The sequence below is a fragment of the Asparagus officinalis genome, chromosome 3, assembly GCF_001876935.1.
Source record: "Asparagus officinalis chromosome 3, Aspof.V1, whole genome shotgun sequence".
NCBI lineage: Eukaryota > Viridiplantae > Streptophyta > Magnoliopsida > Asparagales > Asparagaceae > Asparagus > Asparagus officinalis.
In genome coordinates, this window is record NC_033796.1 from 16198655 (window position 1) to 16216631 (window position 17977).

A 17977-nucleotide genomic window follows, 5' to 3' on the forward strand; every position below is an offset into this window, starting at 1 on the left:
AGGATAATTTATTATTGGATCTTCTTAGGATCATTTGATTGGTGGAGTGTGTGTGCTTTATTTGTAAACAAGTTAGATGTATATATCATACATGCTCCAGCTTGAGGGGGAGTGTTAAGTAATATTATAGAGATCTATTAGATTAGGAACATATTATGGAGATATATTCGAGATGTGATTAGATATGATTTTGTAATATCCTCCTAACCTCTATTTTAAGAGAGGCTAGGGTTAAATGAATAATAACTTAACCTTGTTGGTCTTTTCCAATTTCTCAACACCAACATTAACCCATTTAAGATTAAAACATTCGACAGAAATAATAATTTAGAGGAGTTGGGGACCTGTGGCAATTTCAATCATTTGAAGGACTGAGCAGAGAGTATTAAAGATGTAACGGGCTATGCAAGAGGGGTAAACGAAAAACAGAAAAACAAATAAGAAATGGGTCTAAATTACGGGCCGGGTCAACCAAATCCCCCACCCATACCCAATCCCCGCGTCGGCTTTACGCAATCGCATCCAGGTCCTCCCACCTCACGCTTTACCCACTCGTCACCGCCTCCGTCCCATTCTTTTATCGTCTCGATCGATCCCTCTTCCACCCTTCACTTCCCAAACCCCCCCATAAAACCCTAGCTCGTCCTCCTCCGCTGTTACCATGCTCGCCAAAACCGCCTAACCGCCCCGCCGCCTCATCGCGCCGCCTGCTCCTCCTACCTCCGCCCCCTCTCCACCGCCGCCGCCGCGCCGCCCTCCCTCGCCACGCGAGCGATCCCTCCACCATCACCGTCAAGGGCGTCAAGATCTCAGCTCGCCCTCTCTACCTCGATATGCAGGCCACCACCCCCCTCGATGCCTCGCGTCCTCGACGCCATGCTCCCCTTCTACCTCCACCGCTTCGGCAACCCCCACTCCCGCACCCACCTCTACGGATGGGAGTCCGAGTCCGCCGTCGAAACCGCCCGTTCCCAAATCGCCGACCTGGTCGCCGCAAACCCTAAAGAACTCTTCTTTACCTCCGGCGCTACTGAATCCAACAACATCTCAGTCAAGGGCGTCATGCACTTCTACAAGGACAAGAAGCGCCACGTCATCACCACGCAGACCGAGCACAAGTGCGTCCTTGATTCCTGCAGGTACCTGCAGCAGGAAGGGTTTGATGTTACTTATCTTCCGGTGAAACCCGATGGGCTTGTGGATCTTGACCTGCTGCGGTCTTCTATTCGGCCGGATACTGGGCTTGTTTCGATCATGGCAGTGAATAATGAGATTGGCGTGGTTCAGCCGATGGAGGAGATTGGAAGGATTTGTAAGGAGAAGGGGGTTCCTTTTCATACGGATGCTGCTCAAGCTCTTGGTAAGATTCCGATTGATGTTGATAAGATGAATATTAGTTTGATGTCTTTGAGCGGGCATAAGATTTATGGGCCGAAGGGTGTTGGAGCGCTTTATGTTCGTCGGAGGCCAAGGATCAGGGTTGAGCCGCAAATGAGTGGAGGCGGGCAGGAGAGAGGGATTCGGAGCGGGACAGTTCCCACTCCGTTAGCTGTTGGGTTCGGAGCTGCTTGTGAGATTGCAAAGAAGGAGATGGAGTATGATAGTAAGAGGATTTCTGCGTTACAGGAAAGACTATTGAAGGGGGTTCGGGCAAAACTGGATGGTGTAGTGGTGAATGGGAGTGAGGAACATCGATATGCAGGGAATTTGAACTTGTCTTTTGCTTATGTTGAAGGGGAGAGCTTGTTGATGGGGTTGAAGGAGGTGGCGGTTTCGAGTGGGAGTGCATGTACAAGTGCGAGTTTGGAGCCTTCTTATGTTTTGAGAGCGCTCGGGGTTGATGAGGATATGGCTCACACTTCGATTAGGTTTGGAATTGGGAGGTTTACGACGGAGGAGGAGATTGATCGGGCAGTGGAGCTTACAGTGAGGCAGGTGGAGAAGTTGAGGGAGATGAGCCCCCTTTATGAGATGGTGAAGGAGGGGATTGATATTAAGAGTATCCAATGGGCACAACATTGAGGTGATGAAGAAAACGAGGAAAGATGATGAAGAAGATGAGGAGGGGAGGGCTGATGCTGTCTACATCAGGTTTTCTCGCTCCTTTTCTTTATTCTAAGCTATTGGGTGCATCATTATGTGTTAAATTTTGATGATATAAATGCTTGTATATGCACTACACATCCAGGGAGACATCTTTTCTTCAAATGTGCACTTTGTATGGAGCTTGTTAGCGACTTGTATGAATAATAATTATATGTGGTTATCTATTTAGCTGTGATAACCCTAATTATTGTGAAGAAAAGTCACTTCTTTGGTCATGTATGGCCAAGTCACTTCTTTGGTCATGTATGGCCTCTGGATCATGTTATGATCATAGTTCAGTAATTATGTGATTGAAGACATGTGTTGTTGAATGGTTTGCTAATGATGCTCACGGATTTGTTTAATGTTATTGAATGATTTCATAATGTTGTTTTCTGTTTTGCCTCATATATTTTCTGTTTAGGAGTAGCCAAAAAAACATATTATCTTATAGAAGGCCTTATATGTTCCTGTAAGGAAATCTTAAATCTAAAAAACTGGAGCTAGTTCTTGAGATTTAGCTGTGGTTCTTGAATACAGTTTCTGTGATGGTTTTTATGGCTGTAGAGTACTTTTAAAGGAGGTCTTATTGTAGACTTTTACAACTTTTAAGCACCATAAGTGCCAGATAGATTGTTTGCTTGTTTTTTTAAGTTGGACTTCCGAATTCATGACTTGGGTTGAAAATGCTTTTAATTTTCATCTTGGGTTTTTTGCTCTTTTCTTCTTCAAGCTTTTAGTGCACACGTGAAGTCATAATAACCAGTCATGTTTTCTTTTCCGGCAAAATGGTGGACTATTGCTGTTTCTCATCGCAAATACTGTTTTTTTAACCAAAGAATTGTGTTAATGTTGTCTCTCTCTCTGTGTGTGTGTGTGTGTGTGTGTGTGTGTGTGTGTGTGTGTGTGGTGGGAGTGAGGATTAGGAAATCTAGTTTAAAACCATTGGATATCTTATACTTCATAGGCATGTACAGATTTGGCATCTTTCCGGTGAAGATAAGATCTTTAAGTGCTCTCTTAGTACTCAAAAGTTTGGTGAGAAATACAAGCTTTTCTTTGGTCATTTCTGTAGCACGGGTTGGTATATGCGCATGATAGGTGTGTCTAGTCTGTAGGATTTTAAGGTGTCCAACACATTAAGTAGCTGTCTTGTACCTATATCTAGTGTTTGTCTATGCAAGTAGATATAGATGTATGCATGCAGTGTTGTCTATTTGGTCCATGGTTCCATAGAATAAATTAAACATAAGTGCATGACGAATGTTAGGTCCTTTGGATACATAGTTTAGAATGGTGCAACAAGATGCGGTGCTGTTATAAATTTAGCTCGTTACTTCATATCTCAATTTTCTTGAGGTGTTGGACCCAGGTTGCTCAACTCAGTTTAAGATGGTGTTCTTCGATGTTGATAAATTTAGAAGATGTTAGAATCGATTGCCGTAAAAAGCCTACAAACCTGGTAAACGCTTTACTTGAAATGATGTACAGTCATTTCGTTTTAACCGAAAGCTATAGTGCTGGCCCCTAGATGCAGTTCAAAAGAAGTCTTACTTTGTCCCACTTCAACCCGCTCTCAGACGAGCTAAAGTGGGATCAAAGTGATCTATGCACTTTCCAAAATACGCTCGATGTGCTTATGTATAGTTCAATTCTATCAAGACCTACTTTGGTTTTATAGAGATGTATTCTTCCATTTACTACCTTTATATTATCTCAATGTTAATCGTCTAACTATGTGATTGGGAGAGGATTTCGCAACGATGACACTTTCACAAGTCTTTAAATGACCATTTCTTAATTATTTAATAATTTTCAATTGTCACAGTGGGTTCATGAGAGAGATGAGAGAAAAATGAAAGAACAAAGAGGGGGGAAAACTAGGGTAGTTTATGAATTTTAAAAATGCAGTTTGTTATTAACTTTACTCTTTTAAACTATAAAATGATTGACTTTTTGCTCTACAAGAGGCTTTTGAGTGAGTCCATTGTATTTATTTAATGTAACTTGTTAAAAAAATCTTGTATTTTATTATTAATAATCTTTTATGTCTTTAACATTTATATTATTCTTGTATTGACATTGGTTATCAACTTCATTCTTTAAAACTACAAAATATAAACTCTTTGCACTGTAAGAGGCTGGAGTCAATCTATTGTATTTATTTAATATAAATCATTCAAAAAAGTCTTTTTTAATGATACTAGCATTATTGCATGATGCAAATGCACATTTTTAGTATAAAAAGGGTCATTTTAATACACTAAAGTACTATAGATATTTTTTAATGATATTTGTTCATTTAATATGTGATATTTTATCTTACCTTATTCAAAATTTGCTATAACATATATTTCAATTAAGTAATGACGTAATTTTCCTAGATATGTCATTAATAAGGGTATTTTTTTAATTTTTCATCTTTAGATTATTTTATTTAATTATTTTGAAGCTAAATATTTAGTTATACAATTTCAATAGTATTTATACTGGAATATATTGAAATTCTAATTGTTGTTTTTACTATATTTATTTACATGGAAAATAATTTTATTATTTTGTATTTATATCTTTTTATAGTATATAATGTAGCGGGTATTTAATTAATAAGCTCTATGATATGCTTTAGAAAGTTCTAAAAGTAAAGAAAAAAATTGTGCAAAATAACCAAATTGTCCTCATGCCTTAAGTGAGATGAAAGATATTGCCCATGTCCTTCAAACTTTTCCTACCCTCACTTTGTTTTTAATATTGCCTTGAAGTCCCTTGATGTCACTGTGATTCACTTTTCTAAAAATCAATTATTCCTTTGTGATTCCTCCATGCATTGGCTGATTAATGCGAATCCGAAAAGCATTACTTTAGCTGAGAGCAAAAAGCAGGTTGTAAACTAACTACTGCAAGTATGGTTTCGGTGGAGTGGATGGATACTTAGGTTTGAGATCCTAAGTAGGTTGGTATAGGTTTAGTATCCTTAACAACTTAATTCTTTTAACCATTGTCAAGAAATTTGGTCGCGTTTTCCTCTTGATAGCATTCATGTCAAGTATTTCCCATTCTGTAGTGCTTCCTCATTCATTCCTGGATAATTCGCTTTCTTTGCATGTATTTAGGTTTTTCCTTGACGGTAACAGGATTATGGCTTTGCTTGAACATGACCCATGACCATTTATATAGCAATTACTGGTAGGTAGTAACTCTTCCTTACAATTAGTTGGATGGTTCAGGACTTCAGACTCTGTTCTGTAATACTGATTTATGACCCCAAAAAATCCTTTACTTTTAATTATTCTAATAGGTTATCTTTCTCGATGCACTAATATTTGTTTTTATGATATTCTAAAAAATGAACTTTTGCTACTTGCGGTACTAGCCAGATGTAGCATTTCCTTTTTGTTCTATCCTTAATTCATCATCTCATTGCTATAGGGGAAAGTATTGTTTTACATGTTAGTTTAGGAGTTGCATGCCATAGTATATCTTAAGTTATCATTTTTCTATTTGTATCTGGAATGATGTTTGGAAGACATAATCTTTAGAGTTGGTTACTTGTCTGTAAATCCTTGTCAAAATTCTCAGCAGATTTTACACCATAGCTTACCCATTTTGATGGAAAAATGCTCACCTGATAATCCTGATGATCCTTGGCAACTGTTAAATTATTTCATCTGGGTTCTCTGACTAGCCATTAACAAAATACCCCATTACAGTTTGGAGAGATGAACCTCTAATACCCAAAACAATTAGTAATGATGTATGATACGCTCTTATTTTTCTTATTGCTGCCTTATTAATTAGGTGAATAAAAACTGGAATGTGTTTTCAATCTGCTGCTGCGCTCAGTGTTATTGAGGCGCGCGCGCGCCTCGGGCGCGGGGCGCTGCAGGTTAGGGCAATTGCGCCCCGCACCAGAGGCGGGGCGCTGCACCCACACGAGGCGTGCGCGGCCTCGCGCCTCGCGTGCGCCTTGCTCGCGCCTCATGTGCACTTGACACTTGCATTATGTAATACTCTTTCTTCTATTTTTTAAAAAAAATAATTTACATATTACATATTTACATCATGTAATAGACTCTTTCTTGCTAGTTAATCCATTCTCCATCTTTTCATGTTTAACCTATAAAAAGAAAATAGTAATTAGTAATTTAGTATACTTGTTTGCTAACAATAACTTCCTTTTCTAATTAGCATGCTAACTAGAAATTATGAACATGTAAATATGTAATTGTTATCTTCATTCTTCATATTTTCATGCTAACTAGCAAATAGCAATTAAGAATGCTAACTAAAAAATTATGAACAGTCATATTTGTTAATCATTTAATTATTACTTAAAAATACATATATCAATTTTAAATGAAAATACATATTTCTTATTTGTTACTTGCTTGTTTTGTTTCATAGACTTTTGCTTATGTTGGAGATTATCTTGCATTGTGATTTGTGAAAACTTATGAACTTCTCTATGTTATGCATGCTAATTAAGACTCTTTCGTGATTTAGTATGTGAAATTATATTTCTTAGTTTTTTTATGTTACAATTTATAAACATGTTGCTTATATGCTTTTTTGTCTTATGTTGGAAAATGTTAGTTTGAGTTATGCGCCTCAATTCAATGAGGCGCACGCATCATTGTGCGCCTTGCGCATGGTGCGCATAAGGGGCCTTTGCACCTCGCGCCTCGATAACACTGGCTGCGCTAACACCCTTAGTTGTTATCTGGACACAGTTTTCATGCTATTATCAGTATGTGAACAAAATGAAACAGTATTCTCAGTGATTGTCTCAACTACGAGTGACCTTTATCTTGATCCTATTAGGCTTAGATGTATTTTGGCCTTTGTTCTAGGATTGAGTGCCTGTGCAGGGCCATATGTATGTTTGTGTTTACATATTTCGATTTATCCCCCTTCACTTTGTGGTCATGTTTGATTTGGGAGTAAGTATAATATAATTGTATTAGCTTTTAAGATTTATAAATTCCAGACAAGCCAATGGAATCATTACAAGCATTAGTTTGTAAAAAGTCATACAGAAGTAGAATCCAAGTCTGCAGGAATTAATTAATATCTTCAAAAGTGGTGCACAATTTTCACAGAAATGTTTTATGGCTCTGTCATCTTAGGTGCATTGGAAAATTGATGTCTCTGCCTATGGACTTTCAAAGTTGCTCTAATGCCAAACATCTGCTTCGTATGGGAGCAATTATATTACTTATGTTGTTCTGCATCGGAGGCCTAAACTGGGGCATGAAAAGCATTTCTGTGAAAATTGCATGTACTGAAGCTATCTGGGGCATGAAAAACAGACATTCTGACATACCATTTAATACTTACGAGCTCATGGTATTTGGCATTTATATGCTACAATTTGTTTATTTAAGTGATGAATCAGAGTTTTTCGTTGCCATCTCAATCAATGATCTAGCCTTTGGCACTGGAAACAGAACAAACCAAATTAGAAAATGGATTTGTTTTTCATCGGCAAGTGCTGGGAGAATTTGTACCGGTGTTTTCTTTAGATATTACTGACCTTTTGCCCTTAGGTTTGTATCCTACTTATTTGGGGAAGCATCCACAATGTGTCATTGCGTAAGTTGTATGGGGCTGGTCTTACTATTTGATGACAACAATGAGCGGATGAATAGATTATGGTCTTGGGAGTAAAATGCACACAATTATAATTGATAGAATTTATGTGGTTAATTTAGAATTCTAACAGGATTTTTCATCTATTGTTGATACATTTCACCCTCTGTTTTTTCATTTATCTGAGCTTGTGCTAGGATAACAACACAACCCATCTTTTGACTGTCACACTATCCTAGCTCCATTGGTAGCCGATCTTTCAGCCTCACTTAACAGATTACATTGGTGTATTTTTGTCTCGCTCTTCGGTTTCGATCTCAGACAGGTAGAGTGAGCTTTTCTTTTGCTAATGATTTAAGGTATGGATTCCATATGGAAAACAGCATTTTTTGGCATCATTCCTTGGCTGTTGTATCACTACAGCTAGAAAGCTAATCAAGACATGCACAAAGTGATTGATAACCATTCATCATCCAATTACTGGTCCCAAATTTGTGGTCAAAAGACTATAAAAGTGATAGTGATAGAAGTATGATGGGAGGTGTTTGGACCATCTTTTGTGCTATTCATTTTTTATGCGACGTGTTTTAGAGCCGGTGTACCAGATCTTTGTATATATGGTGTCGTTTGGTTTTCATATTTAGCTCTGTCTTGATGAAGCGTTCAGGCTGCTTTTTTTTTTTTTTTTTTTTTTTTTTTTTTTTTTTGCGTTGAAGCATAATAATATTTACGGAGGGTGAAGTGTTTTGGAGTTTGGAACGTATGGAAAGCATGACGGTTGGACCCTTGTGGCTATCTTTACTCTTTCATTGTTCTTTCAGGAGTGATTTCTGAAAGGAAACGAACAAATTGTAAAACTTTTCAGAGTATATTCTGAATTTATATCTTGTCTTCCCTTAATTGTGTGGGCTGGAATCTACCAAACTAACTTGGACCCTATTTTCCGATATGATATTTATTTCTATTCTAGTGTTGATATATGATTTTTTAACTTGTACCCTGATGATAATATGATATTTTTCCGGGAAACTTTTTTGTGCGGACGGGGTGGGTGGGCGTGTTTTTTTTTTTGGGGTTTGCGCGGGGATGGGGTGGGGTGTGTGTGGAAGTCTTACATCATCTTGACCTGTAAAAATTATTAAATCTACATCATCTTCTCTTTTAACCTTCCCTATTACAAATTTCTTCTATTATTTTACCTTGTAAGGTCCTCCATCACTTTTGCTTTCCCTCTCATTAATGGAGCTTTCTCTTTGTTCAAACTCTCTCAATTTAAACATAACCCTGATCTAAATTGATATCAACTTGGATGAAGGTTGTTGGGGGTTAGATTGAACTGGGGGCAGGTTGAAGGAGAGAGATGGAGCTCAAAGGAGGATCTTATTGAATAATTGGGTGGAAAAAAATTGATTGAGGGAGGTTGAAGGAGGAGGGTGTAGATTTAAGGAAATTTTTTTAAGAAAACACAATCTACTAGAATTCTCTTCATCGGCGAGGAAAAATGGCATTATCGTCTTCATAGCACAAGTTACAATATCGTATTAACGCCGAAGCATGAATAAATAACATACAGAAAAGTATGGTGTTTTGGCCTATTTATATATGAAGACCTTGTTTTCTCTTATTTTAAGTCTACCTCATGTACACCAGTTATAGCGTATCACTACATGAAACACGTATCTCAACATGAAAGGGGAAAGGGAAATGTGAAGGTGAAGAAAAGAAAAGAGAGGATTAAATTTTTCATGTATCATACTAGGAAGTCCTAATCTGGCTCAAACCTATATATGGACGTGAGATTATGGATCTTATCAAGCTAATTAATGTCTTTGGACAGCTACTGTATGACTGGCGAGCATCTGGTAAGTATTGGGGGAACATCATTAGGCGGAAACCACGATAAAGTGATGCATTGATGGATTTCTCACCCGTGCAAGAATCCAAAAAAAAAAAAAAAAAATTAAATCTATTGTAGTACTATGATTTTAAAAGGGTTTGGACTTGTCTTTGCATCCATTTTGAACATAAATTTCATTTTCTCTCGTCATCGTAGTATTATAGATTTTATACTGAGATGTTTCTCTAAACAATGCTTGGATCAGCTCATTCTGTAACAGACCAAGCTTGGACCGCAACTATTTTGCGTCGATCTTTGTTTTCGAATTGCTGTCAATCCAAAGCTTGTTTTCGATTTGCTGGGTCTGTAATGCGTAATGTTTTACCATGACAGGGTGAAAAGTCTCATGAATGCTCTTACTTTCATCAATTCACTCGACAAGACCCAGCATATATATCATCAGTCTTTTCAATCCCAAAGACGTACAGAAATATAATAATTAAAGAAAGTTTCACCCGGCACATGCTGTTTTGGTGAATCTTGTCCGATTGTCTCCGCTGTTGATGTTCGATTATTGTCTTTATCGTATGCTCGCCATCTACGGATTGAGATCACGTGTCACTCCTGCGGTTGCACAGGATCCTTCCTACGTTCATGTGTAAAAGGCTGGACATGGAAACTTGACAAAAATTCTAAAGCAACCAGGAAAACTAAGCATGTAGATTATGACGGGAGAGAAAAGTTTCTCCTGAATTCATAATTCGACGAAGGTGAAATGATTTCATTTCCACATCCAAAGAACAGAGCAAAAACAAACTAAAAGGGCCAGCAAAAAACTGCTAAATTTCTATACAAAATTCAAATTGATCACTACTCTCTCCTCACTTTCTCCCATTATGGATTAAGGATCCTACTACCACACTTGCATTTCCAATTCATGGGCTTGTAATTAGAAGTATCCTCACTTCTTGAATTGATCACATTAGAGAAATGCTCAACTTTCTGTGGGGCTACAGGAACCTGAATTGCTTCACAATGGCCGCATGAGATGCATCTCCTCTCACATCTTGGCGGCCTTGAACCAATCATGGAGCTCATCACCATCCCTTCCCCTTCTCCCTTCAATCAATACAACAATCTCACATGAACAGATTAGCAAAAAAAAAAAAAAAAACTACTACCCATTAGAGAAATGAGGGCTAAGATTAGCGAAACGCAATCAAAATCTCACCTTGGCCGCTGGTCTTCTGCCTTCAGCAGAGAATTTTACTTGCGCTGAGCTGAAGATGAGAAGAACTGAGATGATGTAGCAGTAGCAGAGAGCCATTTTTAAGAATAAAATGAAGAAAGAACACAAGAAAGAGAGCTCTAGCTAGTTATATAACTCGCTATTCACCACTCAAAGTATTGAGTAGGTAGTTAACTAATTGTATAGCTCTCAGCTGTCCAATCACTCAAAAGAGGCAAATGGGCATTGAGGAACTGTACTAACAGAGCCAGGTACTGTCCTCATCAACAGACATAGATATCTCTGCAAAAGGCATCAAATAGTTGGAGCAAGCAAAGGCTTCACAAGAAAAGAGAGAAAATGAGCAAACTCAGTGCGCATTGATCCAAGAGCTCCCCAAGCACAAAAGATCAAAGAGTACTGAGAAATGGATGTCTGAGGGCTGCCCAAAATAGCAATGAGGCCTGAGGAGCAAATACTGAAGACCAAATGGAAAAAGACATGAGAGAGCAGCTGTGTGTGCTTATTGCCATTATTACTGAACTTTTTGCTGCTCCTGTTTCTTTTATGGTGATTACTTGTGAGGTTTGGTTTTCTCTGCTGCAAAAGACAAAGTTAACACGCTAGCATGATATTCACTGCTTTGAGAAGGATGGAAGTTGGAAGAGAATGCAGCACTGTATGGTTGAGTGCTGAGGAGTTGGTGGTTGACGAGTATCATCAGTTTTGGCTAGAGATTGGCTGGCTGCATTATACTATCATTAGCATTTATATGGCATTCAGCATTCAGGTGCCCACTATTAGAAGGGCTCTTTGGTTGATTTCCTAGAATTAAAAAAAAAAGAAAATAGGATAAGTAAACTATTAAAAGTTGCTGGTCATCAATTTCCTTGAAAAAAAAACATGAAATAAGTTTTCTAAAAAATAGATCACATCATCCAATAATATAGTAACAACTCATCTTATCTCATCTATTTTTCTCAAAATAAAAGAATCTATTATAGTAAATATGTTTTTTATAATTGATTTTTTTGTTTTTTACCCAACCAAACGGCCCCTAAGAAGAGATAAAAATGATGCTCACATCATCATCTCACAGGGAGAAGCTAGACAAGGATTGTAAAATGTAATTGTAAGGTAAAAAATCACAAACTCTGAAATTTACGCCATCCAACGCAATGAGACATATTCTGGAAGTTGTAAGATTGATATCAATTGGATTTGATTTTCCATTGCTCTTTGCTTTGTATTAGCTGATTGTGATCTCTATCTGCTATCTAATGCATTTGAGAAATAAATACATTATTATAATTTATTAATTAATTAAAACATACAACATTAGTTTTTTACATTATGGGTATGCTTAGGGCTGTCCATCCGGTCCGGCCCGGCCCGGCCCGGCCCGGGCAAAACCCAAGCCCGGACCCGGGCCCGGGCGGCCCGGGGATTTTTTTTAAGAATTTTTTTTTTGTTTTTTTTTTAATTTTAACAAAACCATAAATCATAAATTATTTTAACAAAACCATAAATCATAAATTATTATAAAAAATATCATAAATGTAATTAATAACTTGAAATGAAATGACATAAATTACAAGTACAAAAAATGATAAAAATAACTTCTTTATTAATAATCGGTAAATCCTTTACGAGTATAAATTTATTTCGAAATTCGTCGCATCACAATAGATGAGTACATCCCAACTAGGTTGGCACCTACTCACCCATATCACTATCATTTGCAACTTTTTTCGAAATAATTTAATTCAAATTTAAAGCTAAGAAATAAAAATTACAATTTTATGAATATTATCTAATCATTATATCTATCTGCTAGTCCCAACTCTTCAAATTTATCTTCAATCATAGCAATCCGTTCGATGCCTTGTGTTCGCTTCTCGTATCTCCACCAATCCTGTAAGCACATCACCGCTTGTACAGTATACGGATCTAAGCATGTCCTGTGGTCGTCGATCAAACGTCCTGCTGTGCTGAAAGCGGATTCCGAGGCTACAGTCGAAACCTGCACTGATAGTAAGTCACGAACCATGGTGGAAAGTATAGGATATGAAACTGATCCATATACTTTCCACCATTGCAAAATATCTAAAGCATTTCCTTGACATCTAACTAAAGAAGCAGAAAAATATTCATCTATTTCAGAAACATCTAATCCTGATGAAGTTCCAGATCCACCAGTTAGTTCAGCTACCATTGCATACCTATCAAAACTTACACTTTTACCTCGACCTGTGCTCGAAGCTGAAGGTGCCGAAGCTGAAGACTGTTGTGTAGCTACACCATATCTAGCTGCATACTCATCATATAAGGTTTGAAAATAATTTCTAATAGCTAAATAATGAGTAGTAGCAGTAAGGGTGGATCCATCATCTAAGTCTATAATCTGTCCACCATACAATGATTGTAACAAACTTCGAAGGCCAATTTCCTTCAAGCATGGATCAATAAGAACACCAATACCAAAAATATGAGGAATAGGCCTAAAATACTTATTAAATTTACTCTCCATTTGAAAAATTATATTTCCAAAAGTATCATCCATACGATATTTTGCAAAAAATTTTTGAATATTTAAAATTTGTAAAGCAGCTAAAGTAATAGTTGGATAATAACAACCAGATAATAACATAGTAGCATCATAAAAAACTTGTAACATCTCATTTAATTTACATATAACTGTCCATTCATCTTCAGTTATTCCATAAGCACTACCAGAGCTAGAACTAGAAGCATAAAAATTTATAAAATCATTTATAATTTCTTTATATTCTATTGCTACAGATAACATTGCATAGGTGGAATTCCACCTATGGTCAACATCTTTTGGAATTAGTCTAGGCTTATAATTTTTTCTTTTACAACATTGTTTCCATCTTTTAATTCTCATTTCAGAAGCATTATGCATATTAGTAACTGTTCTAACTTTTTCTATCATGGGTTTAATTTCAGAAAATGCACTTTGAACAATTAAATTTAAAATATGACAGATACATCTAACATGAAAAAGCTCACCATGACATGGCAATGACAAAGTTATTTTCAGAAAATCAACAGCTACATTATTATTACTTGCATTATCTAGTGAAAGAGTAAATATTCTTTGATCAATTTCTAGTTTCATAAGTTCTTCAACAATTAAATTTGCAACATTAATACCAGTGTGTGACTCTTCAATTGCAATAAAAGAAACAACTCTTTTAAACATTTTCCAACTTTCATCAATCCAGTGTGCTGTTATACATAAATAACCAGTTTGCACTCTAGATGACCAAATATCAGAAGTTAAAGAAAATTTGCAGTTTAAATTTTTAAAATAAGAAATTATTTTTCCCTGTTCCTCAACATAATATTTTAAAATATCACGTTGACAGGTTTGACGAGAAAATTTTGTAAATGCAGGATAAAAACCATCTCTAAATAAATCTTCAAATTCATCATCTTCTACTAATTTAAAAGGAAGGTTTTTAAGAACAATAAACCTGATTACGCATTTCCGGGCTCGGGCAGCGTCATAATTCCAACTGCCGAGGGTACCTGAAGAGGATGATTGGGAAAGCATAGACTGCCGGATATCACCTTGTAGATTTTGGCCTTTGTTGTGTTTTTCAATATGCCGTTTGAGATGGTTGGTGCCGCTCTTATGATGAGCTTTGAATATCTGGCCGCACAACGCACATTTCGCATTCTGAGAGATGATCCTACCGTGTTCATCCTTGGTGACGTCTATCTTCTCAAAAAAATTCCATACATCAGACCTCGGCCTTTTTGGAGCTCTTGGTGCCGTAGATTCGTCGCCACCAGATTCAGGATTAACACCGGTAGGATGAGGAGTTGTTGTAGGAGGACTCATCTCTGGATCGGTAGGAGTTGCATGTTGCTCTTCATAATCAGACCCAGAAGCCATTTGTTGGAAGTATTAGAAAATACAAAAGATTATAGGATAGTATATTAGTATGAGATAGTATAAGATTGTATAAGAGAGTAGTAGAGAGAGAAATAGATGAGTTTTGTTGTGAGAAAATGAATTGAAACCCCCCCTCTATTTATAGAAGCAGCCCCCTAGGTAAATGACCAAAAAACCCTCGAAAAATAGCCGTTTTTTGACCGTTTTAAGGGGCAAAACGGTCAAAAGACCAAATCTGGCCGTTAGGCCAGATTTGGCCCGGGCCGGGCTGGGCAACGGTCACCTTTGTGACCGTTATGGCCGGGCCGGGCCGGCCCGCCATTCGAAGCCCAGTGCCCATTTTTTGGGGCATGTTCCGGCCCCGGGCCGCCCGGACGTGGCTCGCCAACGGAGACCCGGGCCGGGCCGGGTTTTGCGCGGGTTTCCGAGCCCGACCGGGCCGGGCCCGGCCCGGGCACGACGGCCGGCCGGGCACAGGACCGGGCCGCGGGCACGACCGGGGCCCGGTCGTGCGCCGGGCCGGGCACGGGCCGGGGCCGGGCTCCGGGCTTTTTTTGACAGCCCCTAAAGTATGCTCACTGCTTAGGGGGCTGTTTGTTTTGTATCCCAAAAATTTATCGGATTATGGATTTCACGATAAAATTTGAAATCCATAAATTTTTTTAGCATGTTTTGGGATATCTAAAATTTTGTTTATTTCATCAATATTCTTGGGATTTAGAATACCTATAATTTGTAATATTTTGTTTGTTTCATCAAATATTTGGGATTTGGAATACTATAATTTATATATTATAATATATATAATATTTTAATAACATATATTATTATAATATTATATAATAATTTGGATTTGGAATACTACACCATAAACAGTGATTATTGGTTCCTCCTATATATAATTATATAATTATTCATATAATAATTATATATTATATATTAAATATATTATATATTATAGATATAATTTATAATATATAATATAATATATATATATATTATATATTATATAATATATATATATATATTATATATAATATATATAATATATAATATATATAATATTATATGTATATAATATATATATATATAATGCTACATAATTTACTACAGCATGAACAATGATTATTGGGGTCCTATATCATATTATATATTATATATATTATATATTAATATCTAATTTATATATATATTATATATATAATAATATATAAATTATATAATATATACAAATATAATAATATTATTAATCAACTAATATAATATTAATTTATATATATATATATAATCATGTAATTATAATATATATGTATATAATGCCTATAAGTATTTACTACAGCATTTACCTAGCAGCATGAACAGTGATATATAATATATAATATTATACTATAAATAATATATATACGTTATAGATATAGTATATATATTATATTATTTATTATAATATATATATATAATGTATAATATATTATATTATATATATATTATATATATAATATATATATATATTATTTATTATATAATATAATATATTATATATATATATATATTATATTATATATATATTATATATAATATATATATATATATTATTTATTATATAATATAATATATTATATATATATAATGCTACAGTAATTTACTGCAGCATTTACTAAAGCATGAACAGTGATTCTTGGGTCCTCCTATAATTATAGAGGAATAGATGTATTATATTAAATATTATATTATTATAATATTATATTTAATATATTAATCTTATATTATAAGCATTAATACATCAATATCCAACCTACATCCTCTCTCAATTGTAGGATTTCACAAATTCTAAAATATAATAGTTTTTTATTATTTGGGGATTCAATATCCCAAAATTGGTTTTGAAACAAACATGGTTTATGGAATTCTAAAACCCAAAAAACTTATAATCCACCTTATACCCAAAAAGAAGTTGAAACAAAAGAGATGATTTCACAAATCCTAAAAATATATTATATTTTTATAATTTAGGGATTCAATATCCTAAAAAAAAGTGAAACAAACAAAGTTTAAGGAATACCAAAACTCAAGTTCGAATTTCATATCGCCTTTCTTGAAATTGGGATGATTCTGAGATGCATGGGCTACAATTCCTAGGGTTTTTTTTGAAAAGGTCAAGTCCTTCCGGTTGTGTGAGGCTCGAACTTGAGCTCTTCCTCGATCGTAAAAGTCACTGGACCGAGATTCTTCGTTACAAAAAGAAGAAAAAAGATTCATTGAAAGTACAATATTAATTCACAACTAACTACATGAACGTGATTGATGTATTGAAGTGCCACATAAAGGAGTAGGCTCAAACTTTTCTCATAGGAACCCTACCTCTATTTGGCAAATAATCAAAATGTCCTTGAGAGAAAAAGTTTTGAAATTTAGTCATTTGTCAACAGGCAACTTTCTCCCCCAACAATTTAGGGTTCTTACTCTAATAAAATTTTAGTATTTGTAATCTATAGGTAGAGGAATCCGGTGAAAAAAGTTTAAAGCTTAGATGGATTTTGTGATACACCCTTAAAACTTAGGGGGGTATCTAAGATAAAAAAAATGTCCAGAAAGTTACATGCAAAACTACCCAAAAGTTTGAAGGGTTTTGTGAAATTAACCCAATTGCAAATTGAGAGGTCTCAACCTAGCTAAGACCGGATCCCGGTCTCACAATTGACTCAATTATTATCTTAAGGGTGTGTTTGGCAACTTCAAAATAAAATTGGGCTAGCATAACCTTATCTTAACTAGATCACAGTTGAATAATATAAAAGTTGATCCACAAAAGAACTAGTTTATGAGCTATATTTTGAATTGGAAAGAACTAATTTAATCCGGGTCCAACTTTTGCCAAAATAAAAACAAGATATTGGACCAAGATCATACCATTAAAAAGTAGTTTTATGAAAAATTGCCAAACACACCCTAAGTTTAAAGTGCGGGTTCTCTCAGAAAGCTCCACACGACATTCCGAGCTGCACATGGATGGAGATGGGGGCAACGATGATATTTCACTACCCCCGGTTCCTATCAGAACACCCCATGATTTACACTCCTAACTTTAGGGGCTTTTTGGTTCAATAGAGGCTAGGAATAGGATTAGGAATCCTATTTTATTTATGGATTCCAACCTAATCCATATAGGATTAGGAATCCTATTTTATTTATGGATTCCAACCTAATCCATATAAAATTTATAGACAAGTTTTAGTTTTATGGATATGGATTCCAACCTAATCCATATAAAATTTATAGACAAGTTTTAGTTTTATGGAATCCCATTTTTTTTTCA

At 35.8% G+C, this 17977-nt stretch overlaps 3 protein-coding genes across 3 annotated transcripts; 2 read left to right on the forward strand and 1 right to left on the reverse strand.

Annotated features, from left to right (window-relative positions):
- On the forward strand, positions 708-2450 carry LOC109833182 (cysteine desulfurase, mitochondrial). The gene has a single exon (XM_020400757.1). It carries the CDS (start codon positions 856-858, stop codon positions 2020-2022), a length of 1167 nt encoding a protein of 388 aa, XP_020256346.1. The 5' UTR covers positions 708-855; the 3' UTR covers positions 2023-2450.
- Positions 4582-8087, forward strand: LOC109833183. Its single transcript, XM_020400758.1, has 2 exons — positions 4582-5271; positions 7212-8087. The coding sequence occupies exons 1-2, from the start codon at positions 5189-5191 to the stop codon at positions 7615-7617; spliced, it is 489 nt and encodes a 162-aa protein (XP_020256347.1). The 5' UTR covers positions 4582-5188; the 3' UTR covers positions 7618-8087.
- LOC109832105 (EPIDERMAL PATTERNING FACTOR-like protein 2) lies at positions 9941-11479 on the reverse strand. The gene is made up of 2 exons (XM_020399544.1): positions 10743-11479; positions 9941-10630 (listed from the first exon to the last, which is right to left on the reverse strand). The coding sequence occupies exons 1-2, from the start codon at positions 10836-10838 to the stop codon at positions 10406-10408; spliced, it is 321 nt and encodes a 106-aa protein (XP_020255133.1). The 5' UTR covers positions 10839-11479; the 3' UTR covers positions 9941-10405.

Bases quoted from the DNA above. Each gene is read 5' to 3' on its own strand.
- LOC109833182 (XM_020400757.1), top strand. From the start codon at position 856: ATGCCTCGCGTCCTCGACGCCATGCTCCCCTTCTACCTCCACCGCTTC.
- LOC109832105 (XM_020399544.1), bottom strand. From the start codon at position 10,838: ATGGCTCTCTGCTACTGCTACATCATCTCAGTTCTTCTCATCTTCAGC. The intron at 10,631-10,742 runs GTGAGATTTTGA...TATTGATTGAAG, and splicing joins GCAGAAGACCAGCGGCCAAG to GGAGAAGGGGAAGGGATGGT.
- LOC109833183 (XM_020400758.1), top strand. From the start codon at position 5,189: ATGTATTTAGGTTTTTCCTTGACGGTAACAGGATTATGGCTTTGCTTG. The intron at 5,272-7,211 runs GTAGGTAGTAAC...CTGTCATCTTAG, and splicing joins CATTTATATAGCAATTACTG to GTGCATTGGAAAATTGATGT.